Source organism: Neoarius graeffei, chromosome 6 (genome assembly GCF_027579695.1).
Source record: "Neoarius graeffei isolate fNeoGra1 chromosome 6, fNeoGra1.pri, whole genome shotgun sequence".
NCBI classification, from domain to species: domain Eukaryota; kingdom Metazoa; phylum Chordata; class Actinopteri; order Siluriformes; family Ariidae; genus Neoarius; species Neoarius graeffei.
The window spans coordinates 92,596,282-92,617,461 of NC_083574.1; the positions used below are offsets into that span (position 1 = coordinate 92,596,282).

General features: G+C 42.5%; 1 protein-coding gene across 1 annotated transcript; it reads left to right on the top strand.

The window, feature by feature from the left end:
- The first annotated feature begins 13,481 nt into the window (after positions 1–13,481).
- LOC132887583 (extracellular calcium-sensing receptor-like) lies at positions 13,482–20,179 on the top strand. Its single transcript, XM_060923047.1, has 6 exons — positions 13,482–13,621; positions 13,904–14,195; positions 14,931–15,728; positions 15,891–16,121; positions 16,933–17,056; positions 19,281–20,179. Exons 2-6 carry the CDS (start codon positions 13,938–13,940, stop codon positions 20,177–20,179), a joined length of 2,310 nt encoding a protein of 769 aa, XP_060779030.1. The 5' UTR covers positions 13,482–13,621; positions 13,904–13,937.
- The last annotated feature ends 1,001 nt before the right edge of the window (positions 20,180–21,180 follow it).

The window sequence follows — 21,180 nt, forward strand, 5'->3', positions numbered from 1 at the left end:
TAGCTTCAGGTCACTTTGGATAAGTCTCTATGAGCTTGCCACATCTAGCCACTGGGATTTTTGCCCGTTCCTTAAGGCAAAACTGCTCCAACTCCTTCAAGTTAGATGGGTTGCATTGGTGTACAGCAATCTTCAAGTTATGTCACAGATTCTCAATTGGATTGAAGTCTGGGCTTTGATTAGGCCATTCCAAGACATTTAAATGTTTCCCTTTAAACCACTCCAGTGTAGCTTTAGCAGTATGTTTAGGGTCATTGTCTTGCTGGACCGTGAACCTTCGTCCCAGTCCAAAACCTCTGGCTGACTCAAACAGGTTTTCCTTCAGAATTGCCCTGTATTTAGTGCCATCCATCTTTCCTTCAGTCCTGACCAGCTTTCCCATCCTTGCAGATGAAAAAATATCCCCACAGCATGAGGCTGCCACCACCATGCTTCTTTGTAGGGATGGTGTTCTCAGGGTGTTGGGTTTGAGCCACACATGGCATTTCCCATGATGGCAAAAAAGTTTAATTTTAGTCTCATTTGACCAGAGAATGTTCTTTCATGTATTTGGGGAGTCTGCCACATGCTGTTGGGCAAACTCCTAACGAGTTTTCTTCAGCAGTGTCTTTTTTTTCTGGCCACTCTTCCGTCAAGCCCCACTCTGTGGGGTGTACAGCTTAAAGTGGTCCTGTGGACAGATACTCCCATATCCACTGTGGATCTTTGCAGCTCCTTCAGTGTTATCTTTGATGTCTTTTTTGCATCTCTGATTAATGCCCTCCTTGCCTGGTCTGTGAGTTTTGGTGGGCAGGGCCTTCTCTTGTCAGGTTTGTAGTAGTGCCATATTATTTCCATTTTGCTATAATGGATTTAATGAAGCTCCCTGGGATATTCAAAGTTTGGGATTTTTTTTTTTATAACCCCGCCCTTGTCTCTGACCTATTTGGAGGCTCCTTGGTTCTCATGTTGCTTGCTTAGTAGTGTTGCAGAGTCAGGGTCCTTCCAGAACAGGTTGATTTATACAGACATCATTTGACAGATCATGTGACACTTTGCTTGCACACAGGTGGATCTTAATCAAATAATTATGTGACTTATGAAGTGAACTGTTTGGACCAGCTCTTATTTAGGGGTTTCATACGAAAGGGGGTGAATACTCAGAGGCGATTCTAGAGTCTGTTGTGGCCCCAAGCAAAAATTTCCAGGGGGCCCTTCTGACCAGTGTTCATCACCAATATGTTATAAATAATCTGACACCAACAAAAAATGTATGAAACCAAAGGTTTTTTTTTAATTCCAAATGTGAAAATACAATGGTAAAGAACAATAAAAACAATGAAAACAATAAAAAAACAAAATAAGCCCTCGGGCCCCGACTCTCAGGGGGCCCCTGGGCCAGGGAGCCCCAAGCAGTTGCCTGCCTTGCCTGTTCACAAGTTGCGCGTCTGTGAATAATTATGCACACTCTTGATTTCTGTTTTTTCATCTCATCTCATTATCTGTAGCTGCTTTATCCTGTTCTACAGGGTCGCAGGCAAGCTGGAGCCTATCCCAGCTGACTATGGGTGAAAGGCGGGGTACACCCTGGACAAGTCACCAAGTCATCACAGGGCTGACACATAGACACAGATAACCATTCACACTCACATTCACACCTACGGTCAATTTAGAGTCACCAGTTAACCTAATCTGCATGTCTTTGGACTGTGGGGGAAACCGGAGCACCTGGAGGAAACCCACGTGGACACGGGGAGAACATGCAAACTCCGCACAGAAAGGCCCTTGCCGGCCACGGGGCTCGAACCCAGACCTTCTTGCTGTGAGGCGACAGCGCTAACCATTATACCACCATGCCGCCCATATATATATATATCAACAGTTGTGTTCAGAAGTGTAAATATAGTCACATGAATGTCATCTTGGATATGAATGTCAGGGCAATATTTGTGCCCCTCCTAGAACTGCCACCTTATTGTGGTGGAGGGGTTTGTGTGCTTGAATGATCGTAGGAGCTATGTTGTCGGGGGCATTATGCCCCTGTCAGGGTTTCCCAAGGCAGACAGGTCCTAGGTGACAGGCCAGACCAAGGGCAGTTCACCAAAAACCCCTATGGAGAAAAAATCAAGGACCGTGACGTCGCCCGGTATGACGCAGCCGGGGCCCCACCCTGGAGCCAGGCCCGGGGTTGGGGCTCGTATGCGAGTGCTTGGTGGCCGGGCCTTTGCCCATGGGGCCCGGCCGGGCTCAGCCCGAAGAGGTGACGTGGGCCCGACCTCCTGTGGGTTCACCACCCACAGAGGTAGCAGTAGGGGATTGGTGCAGTGTGGATTGGATGGCAGTCGAAGGCAGGGGCCTCGACGACCTGATCCCCGGACACAGCGGCTGGCTGTTGGGACATGGAATGTCACTTCGCTGGGGGGGAAAGAGCCTGAGCTTGTGCGGGAGGTTGAGAGGTACCGGCTAGAGATAGTCGGGCTCACCTCCACGCACAGCTTGGGCTCTGGAACCCAGCTCCACTCCAATTGGTGGCTCTAAGTTGACTGTAGGTGTGAATGTGAGTGTGAATGGTTGTCTGCATCTATGTGTCAGCCCTGTGATGACCTGGCGACTTGTCCAGGGTGTACCCCACCTTTCGCCCATAGTCAGCTGGGATAGGCTCCAGCTTGCCTGCGACCCTGTAGAAGGATAAAACGGCTAGAGATAATGAGATGAGATGAGTAGCAGACTGGTGATTGATGACACATTCTGAACAGGGATCTTTGATAGGCTACTGTGATAAGGCGCTAAAACTCATGCAAGCGTTGCTGTGGGAGACGGTTGTTGAGTTCAGTCAGTGGTTCTTTGCTCGTGAACAAGTCAGTGAAAATGGATGAACCTGCTAAGAAAAAGAGGCTTTGCAGCTACAACAAGGAATGGGAAGCAAAAAGGTCGTGGGTTAAAGCCACCACAGACACTAGGAGAGCATTTTGTACATTATGCCGCTGAGAGATATCTATTGGCCATGGTGGCGAGCACGACTTATCCCGCCATGAAGACACAGACTCACACAAAAGGGCTGTGCTATCGAAAGGAGCTAGCAACATCAGTACATTCTTCGCCGCATCTACTTCTGAAATTGACAAAATTTCTGCAAGCGAGGTAGCCTATGTGTATCACACCATCAAACACGGCCATAGCTATAACAGCGCGGACTGTACAGTGAAATTAAATGGGACCTTATTTCAAGACTCGAGTGTTGCTAAGAAGATGCAATTGGGAAGAACCAAAGCGGAGATGATAACCATGAATGTCTTGGGACCAAGCACTGTGGGGAAAATAGTGTCTGACCTTTCTACAGATGATGATGAGCCAATTTATTTTTCACTTGCTAGCGATGCCTCGAACAAGGGAAATAGGAAAATGTTTCCAGTATGTGTGAGGTATTTCTCTGCGTCGGATGGTGTACAATCCAAGCTGTTGGATTTCTACGAAGACAGCGACGAAACTGCAAATGGAATACACCAGTCTCTTATTACCTGCCTTGACACGTATGGGCTTAATGTTAAAAACATCACCGCGTATGCTACCGACAATGCAAATGTGAACTTCGGAAAGCACCATTCTGTCTACAAATTGCTCAGCAGCGCAAACGATGGCATTCTAAAAGCTAACTGCCCTGCCCATGTCGCACACAACGCATGCAAGTATGCAAGTGATAAGCTGACAGTGGATATCGAGACCATCGTTTTGAAAATTTACAATCATTTCTCTCTGTCATCATCTCAGCGAGAGGAACTGCGGTCCTTTTTCGCTTTCACTGACATTGAGTGGCGGGAGATATTGCATCATGTGTGCACTAGGTGGCTCTCTCTACATCCAGCTATGACACGTCTCCTGGAAACTTGGCCTGCACTTACCTCCTACTTCAGGTCCTTAGGGGAACAGGGTCCGGTGGCACTGAGGAAGATATTTGAAGATGAGGAAAAAACTGACACTGCAGAGATTTACCTGTGCTTTTTTCACAATGTTGGGGCCATCTTTGACCAACTTGTTAAGAAGCTTGAGGAAACTGATCTGTGCATCAGTGATGTCTATGAGGAGCTGAGACAGTTCAGGCAAAAAATGTTCCAAAGGAAGGAAGACAGCTTCTTCGGCTATCAGACCAAGAGGCTGATGGAGAAGGTGCCAGGAGGACAGAAGTCAAAAATCAAAGATGACTCTGAGACGTTTTATGACTCAGCCGTTCAATAGATCGACAAGTGGTTTGACTTCTCACCTGACAATGTAATGGTGCAGCTGAAGCCAATAGGCCTATATGATGAGCTCTCCTTCCCAGACCTAGAAAAGATGGTGCCTGCTCTAAAACTTTCAGACACAATCAATATGGATGAGCTATATGAAGAGTTCTGCAACAGCAGGGAAGAAATCAAGAAGCACTTGATGCCACAAAATCCACTGGTGAAGAATGGGTGGCTATCTTTGAAAACGTTGGGAAAGAAAAGATGACAAACATGTTCAAGATCGTCTCCTTCATCCTCAGCGTGCCAGGCTCTAATGCCTTTGTGGAAAGGATTTTCTCTTTGATGAGTGGGAAATGGTCCGATGCCAGGAACCGATGCAGCACAGAACTTATAAAGAACGAACTCCTTGTCACTGTGAACTGTCACTTGTCCTGCAAGGAATTCTACCTGGCAGTGCAGAAGGACAAGAAGATGCTGGAATCAGTCAGGAGCAGCAGGAAATATCCCTGGAAGGTGTAGGCCTTACTGGTGAGTCTTCATTTGAATTTGTCTATATATCTTATTTATGCAACCCACACACTTGGGGTGGCAGTATTTCTCAATCTAAATATAATTTTAATTTGTCTATGTTGTATCTTGTTTATGCAACCCACACACATATAACTTCATGGGGTGGCAGTATTTCTCAATCTAAATATCATTTTAATTTGTCTATGTATCTTGTTTATGCAACAGACACACACACATAAGTTCATGGGGTGGCAGTATTTCTCAAGCTAAATATCATTTGGTTTTTTTTTTTTTTTTTTTATTATTATTTACTGCAGGATAAGAGGATGTCCATGCCACTGTTCTGTAAATAGTTTGGGCTGTGCAGAAGGATGAGGAGATGCTGGAAACTGGAATAGCCATGGAAGAAGTAACTGGTGAGCCTTCATTTGAATTTGTCTGTATATCTTATTTATGCAACCCACACACTTCCACTATAACATGGAGTGGCAGTATTTCTCAATCTAAATATAATTTTAATTTGTCTATGTTGTATCTTGTTTATGCAACCCACACACATATAACTTCATGGGGTGGCAGTATTTCTCAATCTAAATATCATTTTAATTTGTCTATGTATCTTGTTTATGCAACACACACAGACATAAGTTCATTGGGTGGCAGTATTTCTCAATCTAAATATCATTTGTTTTTTTCTTATTTACTGCAGGATAAGAGGATGTCCATGCCACTGTTCTGTAAATAGTTTGGGCTGTGCAGAAGGATGAGGAGATGCTGGAATCTGGAATAGCCATGGAAGAAATAACTGGTGAGCCTTCATTTGAATGTCCCTATAAACATCTTATTACACACACATAAGTTCATGGGATGGCAGTAGGCTATTTCTCAATCTAAATATCCTTTCTTTCTCTTATTTATTGCAGGATAAGAGGAGGCCCATGCCATACTGAAAAGATGCAGACCAACAACATATTATCTTAAGTTTTAATAAATAGTTTAAAAAACTTGCATACATTTCTGTCTTTGCTTTTCCTTCAAGATATGCCCCTCAAATAGAATAACTATGACAATGGTTGGTTTAGGCCTAAAGCTTTTCAGAGTTTGAGAAATTTGAGAGACACTTGTAGGCCTAATGATTGTTTTGACTATTACTTAAACACAATTCAGTTTTGCTCGTGCAGTATTAATTTACCAAAATTATACTGAAATTAGTAGGATTGTGGTCTGGATAAGGAAACGTTATGATTTCCGTCATGGGGCAGTGCGGATAGGCCTGGGAAAAAAAGTCCTGCATTTGGGTTGAAAGTGTCCCTCTTTTGGGGTTCAGGGAGTTGGCAACCCTAGATGCCAGTCACCCTCTGCACACCGTCAGCAGCAACCAGAGGAGCCTGTTCAGTGACAGAATGCTCCTTCCCAAGTGCAGGATGAACAGACTTAAAGGTCCCATGGCATGAAATTTTCACTTTCTGAGTTTTTTTAACATTAAAATGAGTTCCTCTGACCTTCTTAAGTCACCCCAGTGGCTAGAAATTTCATAATGTGTAAACCAAACTATGCCCAACATTTGAGAATGGCGCGTCAAAATGGCGCGTTGATAAACTCTTCCCTTGCCTACGTCAGCAAGGGAGATGATCCCCACGCCCCCCCTCTGGATTCCCACCCACTGTATGGATTGCCCCGCCCAGTTGTAGTGAGGAGACCATAGAGGGAGGACACAACATGGTGAGCGAAATATGGAAATTGCGCTGTACATGGATGTGACAACACAGAAAGGAGTCTGTTTTTACTGCCGACGGGAAAGCCCCTGAAGACGCAGTGGCTTAATTTTATTTACTTCAATAATACAGTGGGGCAAAAAAGTATTTAGTCAGCCACCAATTGTGCAAGTTCTCCCACTTAAAAAGATGAGAGAGGCCTGTAATTTTCATCATAGGTACACTTCAACTATGAGAGACAGAATGGGGGGAAAGAATCCAGGAAATCACATTGTAGGATTTTTAATGAATTAATTGGTAAATTCCTCGGTAAAATAAGTATTTGGTCACCTACAAACAAGCAAGATTTCTGGCTCTCACAGACCTGTAACTACTTCTTTAAGAGGCTCCTCTGTCCTCCACTCGTTACCTGTATTAATGGCACCTGTTTGAACTCGTTATCAGTATAAAAGACACCTGTCCACAACCTCAAACAGTCACACTCCAAACTCCACTATGGCCAAGACCAAAGAGCTGTCAAAGGACACCAGAAACAAAATTGTAAACCTGCACCAGGCTGGGAAGACTGAATCTGCAATAGGTAAGCAGCTTGGTGTGAAGAAATCAACTGTGGGAGCAATTATTAGAAAATGGAAGACATACAAGACCACTGAATCTCCCTCAATCTGGGGCTCCACGCAAGCTCTCACCCCATGGGGTCAAAATGATCACAAGAACGGTGAGCAAAAATCCCAGAACCACACGGGGGGACCTAGTGAATGACCTGTAGAGAGCTGGGACCAAAGTAACAAAGGCTACCATCAGTAACACACTACGCCACCAGGGACTCAAATCCTGCAGTGCCAGACGTGTCCCCCTGCTTAAGCCAGTACATGTCCAGGCCCATCTGAAGTTTGCTAGAGAGCATTTGGATGATCCAGAAGAGGATTGGGAGAATGTCATATGGTCAGATGAAACCAAAATAGAACTTTTTGGTAAAAACTCAACTTGTCGTGTTTGGAGGAGAAAGAATGCTGAGTTGCATCCAAAGAACACCATACCTACTGTGAAGCATGGGGGTGGAAACATCATGCTTTGGGGCTGTTTTTCTGCAAAGGGACCATGATGACTGATCCGTGTAAAGGAAAGACTGAATGGGGCCATGTATCGTGAGATTTTGAGTGAAAACCTCCTTCCATCAGTAAGGGCATTGAAGATGAAACGTGGCTGGGTCTTTCAGCATGACAATGATCCCAAACACACCGCCCGGGCAACGAAGGAGTGGCTTCGTAAGAAGCATTTCAAGGTCCTGGAGTGGCCTAGCCAGTCTCCAGATCTCAACCCCATAGAAAATCTTTGGAGGGAGTTGAAAGCCCGTGTTGCCCAGCGACAGCCCCAAAACATCACTGCTCTAGAGGAGATCTGCATGGAGGAATGGGCCAAAATACCAGCAACAGTGTGTGAAAACCTTGTGAAGACTTACAGAAAACATTTGACCTCTGTCATTGCCAACAAAGGGTATATAACAAAGTATTGAGATGAACTTTTCTTATTGACCAAATACTTATTTTCCACCATAATTTGCAAATAAATTCTTTAAAAATCAGACAATGTGATTTTCTGGATTTTTTTTTCTCATTTTGTCTCTCATAGTTGAGGTATACCTATGATGAAAATTATAGGCCTCTCTCATCTTTTTAAGTGGGAGAACTTGCACAATTGGTGACTGACTAAATACTTTTTTGCCCCACTGTACGCCGTCGAGTCTACCTAAGACGGTGTATGTTTGTCGGAAGCATTTTCCCTGATGAATGTTTCCACAACTTGGGACAGTACAGGGCAGGTTTTGCACATCAACTGTCACTGAAGCCTGGGTCCGTACCAAGCATCCCTGTCGCATCAGCAACAAACACTGAACAAGTAAGTGTATAACTGTTAAGTCGTTTTGCCGTGTTTTAAAATCGGTGCGTTTGCAATGGCTACATTAGCTGTGCAGCTAACCGCTTCCTGCAGTTAGCCAGGTACTCTGCGCTACCTCTGTTATAATAGCCAATCAAAACAGTTTTTACAAAGACACCCACATTCTTTTTTTTAAGTCACTTGTTCATTTTATTTGTTTGTTTGTTCAGTAAAAACCCAAACATTTGTTGAATTTATTTTATTTCTTCGTGTCGCACCTTAATGACGTCAGCGCGCGGTATTTTTCCCTGATTCTGGGCCGGGGTGTCGTGAGTGGCAGAGCAGCTCCATCGCTGCAATCCATTGAAAGTCAGCTCTAGATCCAATCTTTTGTTGGGAGCCAAGGTCGCGTGGGCAGCCCTCCAGCGGCACCGGCCGCCCGTGGAGGCAGCGGTTCTCCCAGGGGCGAGTAAACGGAAAAGTCCCCACTCCTCCATAGTAAAACTGCTCAGTTTTACCATGGGCCTCAGGCTGAAAAAACCCAACAAAGTCCCAGTTTTACCATGGGCTTGAGTTGTACCATTTTTTTAGACAGGGCGGACAGACCAGGGCATTCGCCTGCCTGGCCGTGCCCGACGAGGAGCGCTCTCGGCCAGCTTGGGAGGCAGACAGCAGCCCCCCCCCATGGCACGCCTCCACCCTCTACCCTTCCCCGCCTCCTGCTTCTCATTAGCAAAACGACGCACTGGGAAAAGCGCTGAAATGGGGCTTTCTCCAAGGAGGCTATATCTACATTCCGAGGGTTCATTTTGAGAAAGGCTGCGGATATAACATGCGGAAGCCTCCACGATCCCGTTTAAAGCATCAATAAACCACCATGCCATGGGACCTTTAAAAACTCCTTTGTCTCTCACGCCATCAGACTGTACAACTCCTCTCTGGGGGGGAGGAGGGGTAACATGAGGACAGAGGACAGGAAGGAGCAGTAGCCTAGCCTAACAATAAGCAATACTGGACAATGTGCAATATTTTTCTCTCCGTGCTTCCACGGAAGGCGGTGGCATTTTCTGCTCTCCCTCTCTTTTTTCCCTGCTTGTGCTTCTGTGTCTTGTCTCGTCTGCTGTACTTTTTGAAGAGACTCTCCCTGCATTACTTTCTAAACTAAAAAAAGCATGGAATTGATAAACTGGTCTCCTAACGAAATTGACACAGTTTTCTCGACGAGAAGCTTGGGTTCAGGGGAACCCGTCTGTCCTGCCGGAATGTTTGCGGCTGGCGATTCTTTCTGTGGAGGACATTGAAGATATCTACCTATTCGGAACCATGATTACAGGACTTTTGCTGATTGGATTAGGCATTGCCCTGGTATATCGAGGAAATCAGACAATGGTGACAGCTGTTCAAAGCCCCACAAAGCTGCCTGATAAGATTGGAGTGGTGGCCAAAGCTGTTGGCACTCGGACTGTGGACATTCAGAACGTCTGGAAAGACCAAACAATTTATATCTTATCGACATTCGGCTCCCTGAGACAGCACCGGCCTCGGTTCAGGCCGTTGCTGAGGCAACATTTCCCCCTGAAGGTCACTGCTGGGAGACACTCTCACATTCTTCGCATTCCTTTTCTAACCTTCCCCGGTTGCCATTTTTACCCCCAGTGTGACAAGCGGGTGCGTGACCAGCGCCTTCATGGCTGCAGGAGAGGACGGCTGCTTGCTTGCACTGGATTACTTCCTCCCCTCCCCCCTACTCCCTATCCCTGATTCCCCCCCTCAAGTCCCATGTTTAAAGTGTACTTGTGTTGTTGTGTGCTTATGTGCAAAGGTTTTTTAAATGTTCCCACACTGTACTCCTGACAGGAGCATAGTGGGTGGGGGGTGTTCTTTTTTTCCTTATCTCTCCTCATGTTGTGTTTCCTTTTTATCTTCATCCCTGTCTTCCTGTCCTGTCTACCCTATGTCAATTGTATGTTGTATATGTACGGACAGGTTGATGGCTAATTTCGCTGGTACATGTGACTAGTGACAATAAAGGGCATCATCATCATCATAATGTGCAATATAATGTGCAATACCTCTCCTGCTGGTCCCCTCCCCCCCTTCCCCATATCTTATTCTTTTTATATTTGTACTGTATATGTAAATACTTAATTTAATTTATCTAGAAGCTTTTTTTCTCTATTTTCTATTCTCTATTTATCCTGCAATGATGCTGCTGGAATCTTAATTTCCCTGAGGGAACCCTCTCAAAAGGATCAATAAAGTTTAATCTAATCTAATCTAATCTAATCTAATCTAATCTAATCTAATCTAATCTAATCTAATCTAATCTAATCTAGCATTCATGCTCACTAACATTATAGCCATTATAAACTGATTTTCCCTCAGCAGTGTAGTTTTGTTCTCACTTGAAGTTAACAAGAGAAAAGACTCAGGTTGTTCCACAGAAAACAGAAAGTTCAAAGCCATCATTTATTTGGAGAATCCAGTGTACAAGTCCTTGTGCATGTTGTTACGAAAGTAAGGATAATGTATTAGAATGAGTGCATTAATATAAACCTGTGATTTGCAGCTGCATTTCAGTGCGGCTGCAAAATTAAACAACACTGTCTGACCAATCTGAATTCAACAATGCTATTGTGATATGTAGTATTTATGTGTACATGATATTATAAGATAGGATAAGTGATTCCTTGTGTAAAGCTGAATTTCACACATCACTACAAATGGTTACCATACAGAAGCGACTGCTGTAAGACTACAAGGAAAGCCCATCTTCCTGTAAAATGTCATGAAAAAGTTTGTCTGTTAAATATGTATTTGTACTACTGAACTCTCTTATGCCAAATCAATATTTTGTACTAGAAAGTGCTCAGCTTTACAGCTAGTTCATTCAGCAGTTATTTCTCGCTGCTCATCATAATCTGATAATGTGATTTTTCCCCATAGAAGCCTGTAGAAGCATGAACCATTGAAAACCCAGTGATGCTGAGTGTCTCTGAAGTTTAATGCCACTACAGGATATGCTTTGATCTTAGTTCAGAAAAGCTAGACATATATTGGACAATATGTTTTTAAAATATAATTTCTGGACACGGCGGCACGGTGGTGTAGTGGTTAGCGCTGTCGCCTCACAGCAAGAAGGTCCGGGTTCGAGCCCCGTGGCCGGCGAGGGCCTTTCTGTGCGGAGTTTGCATGTTCTCCGCGTGGGTTTCCTCCGGGTGCTCCGGTTTCCCCCAAAGACATGCAGGTTAGGTTAACTGGTGACTCTAAATTGACCGTAGGTGTGAATGTGAGTCTGAATGGTTGTCTGTGTCTATGTGTCAGCCCTGTGATGACCTGGCGACTTGTCCAGGGTGTACCCCGCCTTTCACCCGTAGTCAGCTGGGATAGGCTCCAGCTTGCCTGCGACCCTGTAGAACAGGATAAAGTGGCTACAGATAATGAGATGAGATGAGAATTTCTGGACACCCGGCTTCACTGGGGGGGGGGTCTATGGAGAGTCAGCAACAGTAAGGTGGGACTGGATGCTGGGCTTCTGTATGATAATTGGAGGAACTCTCAAATCTCTTTTAAATGTCATGTGATTGATAGCGTTTTAAAATTTTAAGTCACATTGGAGGGATTCAAGCTCAGTCCATGCGGTGTGTTGGCAAGTGAAGTGATGAGACTACCTGCTGCTCATTCTCGTTTTTTTTCCCTACCAATATACAGTTCCTATTTCCATTTGTATATACTGTAAATAAAATTGTAAATATAGAGTTCATGAGTTTGTTACTTGTTTTCATTTCAGTTCAGTAAAGGCTGTTTATTTTAAGCCATGCAATGGAGGGGAAATCTAGCCAGCTAGCTGTTAGCTGTGTGAAATGGCAAGCGTGGCTAATGTTGTCAACCTGATTTTGGGGAAGACCTGATTTTAATGCTTTTCCTTACAAGGAGAGGCTCAAAATTAAACAACAGGGCACATCAGTGCCCAAGTTCAATTTAATTCAAAAGGCAGGGAAACACAATCGATCATTTTAGCTGTCTTGGTATGACAAAGTAAACTGGTTAACTGGGAGGGCTTTGACCAAGAAAATGTACTGTTGGCCTTGTCTCTAAATGAGACCATCCCAAGGATGTATTATTCGGTCAAAACTGGGTTTTGGAGATAAGGTGAACTTTGGATTTAGGGGTTTTGGCCAACAAAAGGCATGAGTAAAGGAAGAAACACTTAAGTTCATGCTTAAGTTTACTTTGCAGAGTCAGAATAGCCCCTTCGGACATGATGTGTACAATTGTACACGTGAAGTTCCATAGCATGAAGTTCTATAGCATTTTTCTTTGTGTCCGAAGGGGTTAAAACATGGCAGAATTCACAGATAAATAACAACAAATTGCCAAATAATTAACTAATGACAACAAATAATTGAAAGAAATGTATTGCGTAGACCTAAAACTGAGCTTCCCCTATTTCAAAGGCCACCAGCCACCACTAACAAGATATAACATAAAACCCTGAATGCAGATTTGATATGAGTACCTTCTGTTGAAAGGAGGAAGTGTATAACTATTTTGTCTTTCTTGTTTCCCATTTGCCATTCCAATTTCAGTCATTCAGCAGGGTGTGTGAAACTCAAAGGGAAGCGCAGGATAGAACAGAAAAAAGTGTTTACAGCTCTCTGTAAAAACAAAGTAATTATCCATGATGTCACACTGATTGTTTAATTTGATTTAATTGTCCATATTTTCTCTGCTGACTAAAATCAAAGAGCATATACATTGGAGAAAACGAAAAGAAAACATTTTTTTCACATTGTTTGTAGGAGATCAATACTTTTTTAAAATATATTTTCAGGTAATTTGACCTAAGATCCAGTGGTGCTGAAGTCACCTGCTGAAGGGGTGACAGAGACCTTGCTTATGAGTTGTTTTGACAGGCAAGAAAATTGCTCTAGCTCCACAAGGACTTTCCACAATTACCCCCAAATGTTTTTTTGCTCTGAGCAAATTTACCTCTACTAAACAGGAACGTGTCACACTACCTGTCTGCAGGAGATGCAAGGCCTTTTTTTTTCTTCCTTTCAGTCATTCGGTCTCTCTCTGTATCTCTGGTCAGGTGATGGCTGTGGATGCTTGGCTGAGGGCACTAGGGTTCCTGATTTGGCCAAACTGGGTGCACTCTGTGGGACTCTCCTGTACTCTACAGACCAGGCCCATCTCCAGGAGCCTGTACAAGGAAGGTGATGTAATTATCGGAGGTCTCTTTCCAGTTTATGTGGAAGCTCCTGAACCTGATCACTTATTCATACAGAGGGTACAGGAAAGCCATTGCCAGAGGTGAGAACTACGTGTTCATAGAAATTAGATGGGGTGAAATTGGAAAGTAAGTGTTGAAAAATGATCTGCTCTAAGAATATTTCTGGGTTTAACTGTGGAATCTGGTTGAGGACATGGTTTCAGTGTGCCAAAGCCTTTCATGAGATTTCCCCCCAATTTTTGTCATTTTGTATTTGTTGATTAATTGTATTTAGTTACCAAAGCTGTCCTTGCTCTTTACAAATGTCCCAGGAACTAATAATATTCTTCTGAAATTTCACTTTTACTTTTTCTCTGTCTCAGTGTTGAATTACGATCTTATCACTGGCTGCAAACAATGATTTTCACAGTGGAGGAAATTAACCAGAGTCCATCTCTGTTGCCTAACTTCACACTGGGCTACCTTGCTGCAGATACTTGCTTGGCTGAGAGCAGTACACTAAGTGCTGCACTGGCGATGGTGACAGGACAAGAGGAGACAGTGTTTGGGGAACAGTGCACAATGGCTCCTAATGTCCCTGTCATTATTGGTGATGCACGCTCCTCTGCCTCCATAGTGGTGGCTGATACCTTGGGTGTTTTTCACATCCCTATGGTAAATGGCAGTGTCAACTACTTAAATATAAAAAAATTAACTTGAGTGATATAGTGACAATTTACACTACCGTTCAAAAGTTTGGGGTCACTTTGAAATTTCCTTATTTTTGAAAGAAAAGCACCGTTCTTTTCAATGAAGATCACTTTAAACTAATCAGAAATACACTCTATACATTGCTAATGTGGTAAATGACTATTCTAGCTGCAAATGTCTGGTTTTTGGTGCAATATCTACATAGGTGTATAGAGGCCCATTTCCAGCAACTATCACTCCAGTGTTCTAATGGTACAATGTGTTTGCTCATTGCCTCAGAAGGCTAATGGATGATTAGAAAACCCTTGTACAATCATGCTAGCACAGCTGAAAACAGTTTAGCTCTTTAGAGAAGCTATAAAACTGACCTTCCTTTGAGCAGATTGAGTTTCTGGAGCATCACATTTGTGGGGTCGATTAAATGCTCAAAATGGCCAGAAAAATGTCTTGACTATATTTTCTATTCATTTTACAACTTATGGTGGTAAATAAAAGTGTGACTTTTCATGGAAAACACAAAATTGTCTGGGTGACCCCAAACTTTTGAACGGTAGTGTACCAATTTTTAATCAGTTATCTCTATTTCCTTTACAGACCTTTCATTCCATAACAAATAGCAAAGATATACAATGTATAAAACATATGTCAAAGACAGATTGTATTTCTCTGTTCTAAGTTTATCTCCTCTCATCTCTCCAGGTTAGCTACTTTGCTTCTTGTGCATGTCTCAGTGATCATACCAGATACCCAACCTTTCTGCGTACAGTTCCAAGTGATGCTTTCCAGGCTAAAGCCATGGCTCATTTGTTGCATCTATTGGGCTGGACTTGGGTTGGGGTTGTCTCTGGAGATGATGCATATGGAAAAAGTGGTGTGCAACTGCTGCTGAAGGAACTAAAGGGTTCAGGTGTGTGTGTAGACTATCATGAGGTCATCCCCAAATCCCATGCACCCAGTAGGATTCAACGCATTGTGGAGAGGATACAGAGTTCAAAAGCTCGGGTGGTAGTAACCTTCGCGATTGGGCCTGATATGGAGGTCTTACTGAGAGAAGTGGTGAGGATGAATGCCACTGACAGGCAGTGGATTGCCACTGAAGCATGGAGTACCTCTACTCACTACTCTGCTTGGAGTGGCATCTCCTTAGCAGGGACCCTTGGTTTTGCACTGAGGCAGGTTGAGATTCAGGGTCTGGGCTCATATTTGACACAGTTGAGCCCCGAGGAACATTTATTGGAGCCACTGGTGCAGAGTGTTTGGGAGGATGTATTTGGATGTAGATTTAGGGAGCAAATTCAAGCAGGACCTCCAAGACCACAGTGCACAGGCATGGAGAAAGTAGAACATGTAGAGGCCTATTTTGATGTCATGTATAATGTCTATAAGGCTGTGTATGCAATTGCAAATGCTATTCAGAACATGCTGGCATGTCAGCCTGGCAAAGGACCTTTTGGGAATGGAGAATGTCCTGATATTAAACCAATAAAACCTAAACAGGTGAAGAAAATACTTCAACAGTAAGGTTGAACATTTGACTGTTTCCTAATTTTCTTGTCAATACTAATATTACAGTTAGTTAGTTGCATTTGTGTGACCTTATTCATAGTATTCTGTGCTACAGTGTAAGTGAAGGGATAGTTTGTATGGGTTTGTTTTTAGCTTCTACACTACCTGAAGGCTGTCCAGTTCACAACTCCAGTGGGCGAAATGGTTGGTTTTGATGAGAATGGGGATCCATCTGCCTCGTATGACATAATTAACTGGCATGTAGGGGCCGAAGGAAAAGTAGAGTTTGTCAAAGTAGGACAGTTTGATGGAGCAAGTGGACCACAACAAGACTTTCAGCTGGATCTCAGGAAAGTGTTCTGGGGAGGGGGCTGGGGTGATGAGGTAAGGATGCACATTTTATTTTGGAGTTCTAGCAGCATCAACTATTAATGATCCAGACTAACATTGCTGTGCTGTAATTTTGAGCTTGAGATATGGTAAATGATCACCAACAAGTGAAGGAACAACAGAGATATTTGAAGTGAACTGGCCTGCACATAACACACAACTAAACAGAACCAGAGAGAGAGAGAGAGAGAGAGAGAGAGAGAGATAGCAGAGCACAATTAATAATTCAGTAGGAAAAATAAATTGCATCCCAATGTTAAGTGCCTAACAACTGTGTAGGCGGTATCCCATAATCTCATCTCATCTCATTATCTCTAGCCGCTTTATCCTGTTTTACAGGGTCGCAGGCAAGCTGGAGCTTATCTCAGCTGACTACGGGCAAAAGGCGGGGTACACCCTGGACAAGTCGCCAGGTCATCACAGGACTGACACATAGACAACCATTCACCCTCACACCTACGGTCAATTTAAAGTCACCAGTTAACCTAACCTGCATGTCTTTGGACTGTGGGGGAAACCGGAGCACCCGGAGGAAACCCACGCGGACAACATGCAAACTCCACACAGAAAGGCCCTCGCCAGCCACGGACCTTCTTGCTGTGAGGCGACAGCGCTAACCACTGCACCACCGTGCCGCCATATGCCATAATAAGAAACCAATATTTATTCATCTTACACATGAAAAGGGACTGATGGGTCCTATGATTCCTGTTCTGTTCCATCACATTTGAGCTAAAAATGACACAATTATGTCCTCTGAAATGTTTGTCTAAAACCAATGTAAACTTTTATTTCTGTCATCTAGGTACCGGTGTCTGTGTGCAGTGAGAGCTGTTCCCCAGGCACCAGGAAAGCTGTACAGAAAGGAAAGCCTCTCTGCTGCTATGACTGCATACCATGCACATCAGGGGAGATCAGCAATGCTACTGGTACTGTAAAGGGCAAATTCTTGTTCAATGTTAAAAGTGCTGTTTTGTTTGTACATACTGTAGCAAAGCAATATTAGCAAGCCAGTGCTCAACTCATCATTTTAGCACCCAACAGTTAATTTGTTCACCTGCACAAAACAATGCAGTGTAAATCTGAAATGCTTTTAAGATAAAGGGTGATTGCTCTCCTGGGAGGGGGTGGGTGGTTGGGGTTGTGTCCCACTGATACTACATGTATAAATATAGTGCGAGTCATAAGTTTGGACATACCTACTCACTCATAGGTTTTTCTGTATTTTGACTATTTTCTACTTTGCAGAAATGACATCAAAACTATGAAATAGCATATGAAACATATATATGAAATTATGTGCTGAACAAAAATGTGTAGATAGATAGATAGATAGATAGATAGATAGATAGATAGATAGATAGATAGATAGATAGATAGATATTTTTAGTTTCTTCAAATTAGGCACCGTTTACCTTGATGACACTTTGCACACTACTGGCATTATCTTAACCAGCTTCAAGAGGTCGTCACCTGGAATGCTTTTCAATTGTGTTAATTGAGTCAACAATTAACTTATGTTAATTGAATCATTACTCATCATCAAAAGTTAATTAGTGGATGAGTTTCTTGCCTTCTTAATGCATTTTAGATCAAACAGTAAAGTGTAAATAATAAAAAGACAGTAAATACCCCTACTCCACAACTGGAGTAATCCATATTATGTCATGAACTGCTAAACTAAGTAAAGAGAAACACCAGTCCATCATTACTGTCAGACATGAAATGTCTTTTAATTTATAAAAATAAAGAAAAACTATTGAATTAGAAAGTGTGTCCAAACTTTTGTCTGGTATTGTAAATACTATCAATTTCGAAGTCTGAAACAAAGTTCCATTTCATTCAGTTCAGTTCAAACTAGTCCAAGGTACTTGACTTGCATGGCAACCAAAGGTTCACTTCTACTGCCAAACTTGCCTGAGAAAACATACAAATATGAATAAATAGAATACAAAATGTAATATTTAAAAGTATGTAAAATTGAACAACCTAAAAAGTGAGAAATTTTTTTTTATATGACAGCACAGTGATGTGGTGGTTGGCATGGTCACCTCACAGCAAGAAGGTCCTGGGTTTGAGTCCAGTGGCCGACAAGGGCCTTTCTGTGTGGAGTTTGCATGTTCTCCCCATGTCTATGTGGGTTTCCTCCAGGTGCTCTGGTTTCCCCTAAAGACATGGAGGTTAGGTTAATTTGTAGCTCTAAATTGACCGTTGGTGTGAATGGTTATTTGTCTCTGTGTCATCCCTGCGATAACCTGGTGACTTGTCCAGGGTGTACCCTGCCTCTCGCCCATAGTCAGCTGGGATAGGCTCCAGCTTGCCTGCGACCCTGTAGAACAGGATAAGTGGCTACAGATAATGGATGGATGGATGGATATAATATGAAATCAAAGGAAAATCTGTGAATATCCAAAATATTTAAATGAGTAAAAAAAAGGACAGGTAAATTATTAATTTATAAAAAAATAAAGAAAAATGTTGAATTAGAAGATCTTCCCACACTTTGACTGGTGCTGCATGTATGTAAAATAAAGGTAACAGAAATAAGATTAAAACAGCAAGGTATTCTTCATCACAAATGCCATCTTAACATTTGGAAAAAAAAACTACAGCACTAACAAAAGCTACAACACTCAGAAAGCATTTTACCTTCAAACATATGAATAAGAATTCTTCAAAATTCATATTATTTTGCATGAATATTTGACTCCATTGTCATGCTTGAAACATCTTTTGCCATGAGTTGCCGTTACTGGTTATTGAATGGATGGCTCATATGACAAAAATGGTCATTTTATTCCTTCAACCTTCACTCAACCTTGTTGTCTGATTACAGTAACCTCTACAAATAAGTTATATGCTCAACAGGAAACTATACCAACTTATTTTCCGAAAGAGCAAGGGAAGATGGAATGTAAGGGTGTTTTTTTTTTAATTCTGTTTAAATTGTTAAACAGCAATTGTCAGCAAAGAAACCTTTAAAAATTAGATTATTGCCTGAGATGGAATCGCAAATTTTAATTTTGTTTGATTTTGAGTTTTCAATTTCATTTTTCAGAGTTACAAGGGTTAAATGGCACCCCAGTTGTGGAATCACCCTAAAATTATAATTCATGTTTCTCCCTAATCAATTTAATGCTCTAATCTCTCCAGACTCTCCAGAGTGCATAAAGTGTCCAAAGAGGTTCTGGTCCAACACTGACCGAACAGAGTGCATCCCAATGATAGTGGAGTTTTTGTCCTTTCAAGATAACATGGGCATCATCCTCTCTGTGCTTTCAGCTGCTGGAGCAGCTCTTACTGTTACTGTCCTGGCTACTTTTTTCCATCATCGAGACACACCCCTGGTCCGCGCCAACAACTCTGAACTGAGCTTCCTGCTGTTGCTGTCACTTAAACTCTGCTTCCTGTGTGCACTGGCTTTTATTGGCCGGCCAGCACCTTGGTCCTGCATGCTACGCCATACACTGTTTGGGATCAGTTTTGTGGTGTGTCTGGCGTGTGTGCTCAGTAAGACAGTGGTGGTGCTGGTGGCCTTCAGAGCAACTCTGCCAGGCTCAAATGTGATGCGGTACTTTGGTCCTGTTCAACAGAGGGCTGGTATTGTCCTCTGTACACTGATACAGGTGGGGATCTGTGCATTATGGCTCGTTCTGGCACCTCCTCTGCCCACAGAAAGTGCAGAAGGTGAGCTTGGAGCACGGGTAGTACTGCTATGTGCTGTAGGCTCAGTGGCAGGTTTCTCCCTGGTTCTGGGATACATCGGCCTACTGGCTGCTGTCTGCTTCCTGCTGGCCTTCTTTGCCCGGAAGCTTCCAGATAATTTCAATGAAACAAAGTTCATCACATTCAGCATGTTGATCTTCTGTGCTGTGTGGATTGCATTTGTTCCAGCGTATGTCAGCTCTCCAGGGAAATATACAGTAGCTGTGGAGGTCTTTGCCATCCTGGCCTCAAGTTATGGCCTTCTAGTATGTATCTTTGCTCCAAAGTGTTACATCATCCTACTCAGACCAGATAAGAACACAAAAAAGAACATGATGGCCAAATAGTTGAACAAAAGTAAAGACTTTTGGGACATACTGCACAAATACGGTAATTATAATGTTGATTTAGGGATGTTGAAGGCTTCAGAAAGTTACAATATGGAACAAAACTGTATGCGTCTTATTTATTTTTAAACAAGAACGCTCACTGATGATTCCAAAATGCCTGATTACCTTTGTAATGATGATAAAGAAAAAGAAGCTCATTATTTAGATCTGTAGCTGAGAAGTGTACTGGCACTTGGTTGAACAAAAGCTATTTCAAGGAACTTCACATTTATTTAGTATTCATTTATTTAGAAATTATTGCTTAAATTTTTATAAAATAACCACTTCATTTGGCATTTCCATTCTCATTCTCCATCTGATCAAGAGTAGAGTGCATTTTAATTTATCATCACACACATTAATAATCCATCTGTGTGTGAAGCATTAACAACCCATGAATCATCTACATAATACTATACTGCATGCTGTGCAAGTAGTTTTAACACCTATTTTAATATCACCCTATTTTGCCAATACATGAACACATCATTTATGGAATAATCATTAATAAAAATGATAATCCTCTAATACTACTTCTACTACAACTATAAATGATACTAATACTACAAATAATAAGACTATTATTGACTGATAAAGCACTAAAATGGTTTTGTGCCATAGTTCCTGGGTGATTTTCTTGTCTTTTATTATTTGCTGACTTCAGTCATAAGATGCAAGCTCTTTGTTGGTACCTTGAATTATGAAGACTACAGCAGAGGGTAGATCTTTCTCTTACAAAGCCCCATAGACATGAAACAGCCTTTCAATTTGTGTTCAGTACTCCAACACAATCTAAGAGTTTAAGTTGAGGCTAAAAACACATTTGTTAAACTTTTTGCTCATCTTTATTTATTTATTTTTTTCTGAGGTAAATCACAGATCTGGAGGGTTCATGGGCATAGAGTGTTTTTTGTTAACTTGGATGTGTTTGAATGCTGTTGCCTCCTTCTACCCGACTT

What these genes read in the sequence shown, in the direction of transcription:
- LOC132887583 (XM_060923047.1), top strand. Translation starts at nt 13,938, where the DNA reads ATGATTTTCACAGTGGAGGAAATTAACCAGAGTCCATCTCTGTTGCCT. An exon ending in GTGTTTTTCACATCCCTATG is followed by an intron (nt 14,196 to 14,930) that starts GTAAATGGCAGT and finishes TCATCTCTCCAG; the next exon opens with GTTAGCTACTTTGCTTCTTG. An exon ending in GGAGATCAGCAATGCTACTG is followed by an intron (nt 17,057 to 19,280) that starts GTACTGTAAAGG and finishes TAATCTCTCCAG; the next exon opens with ACTCTCCAGAGTGCATAAAG.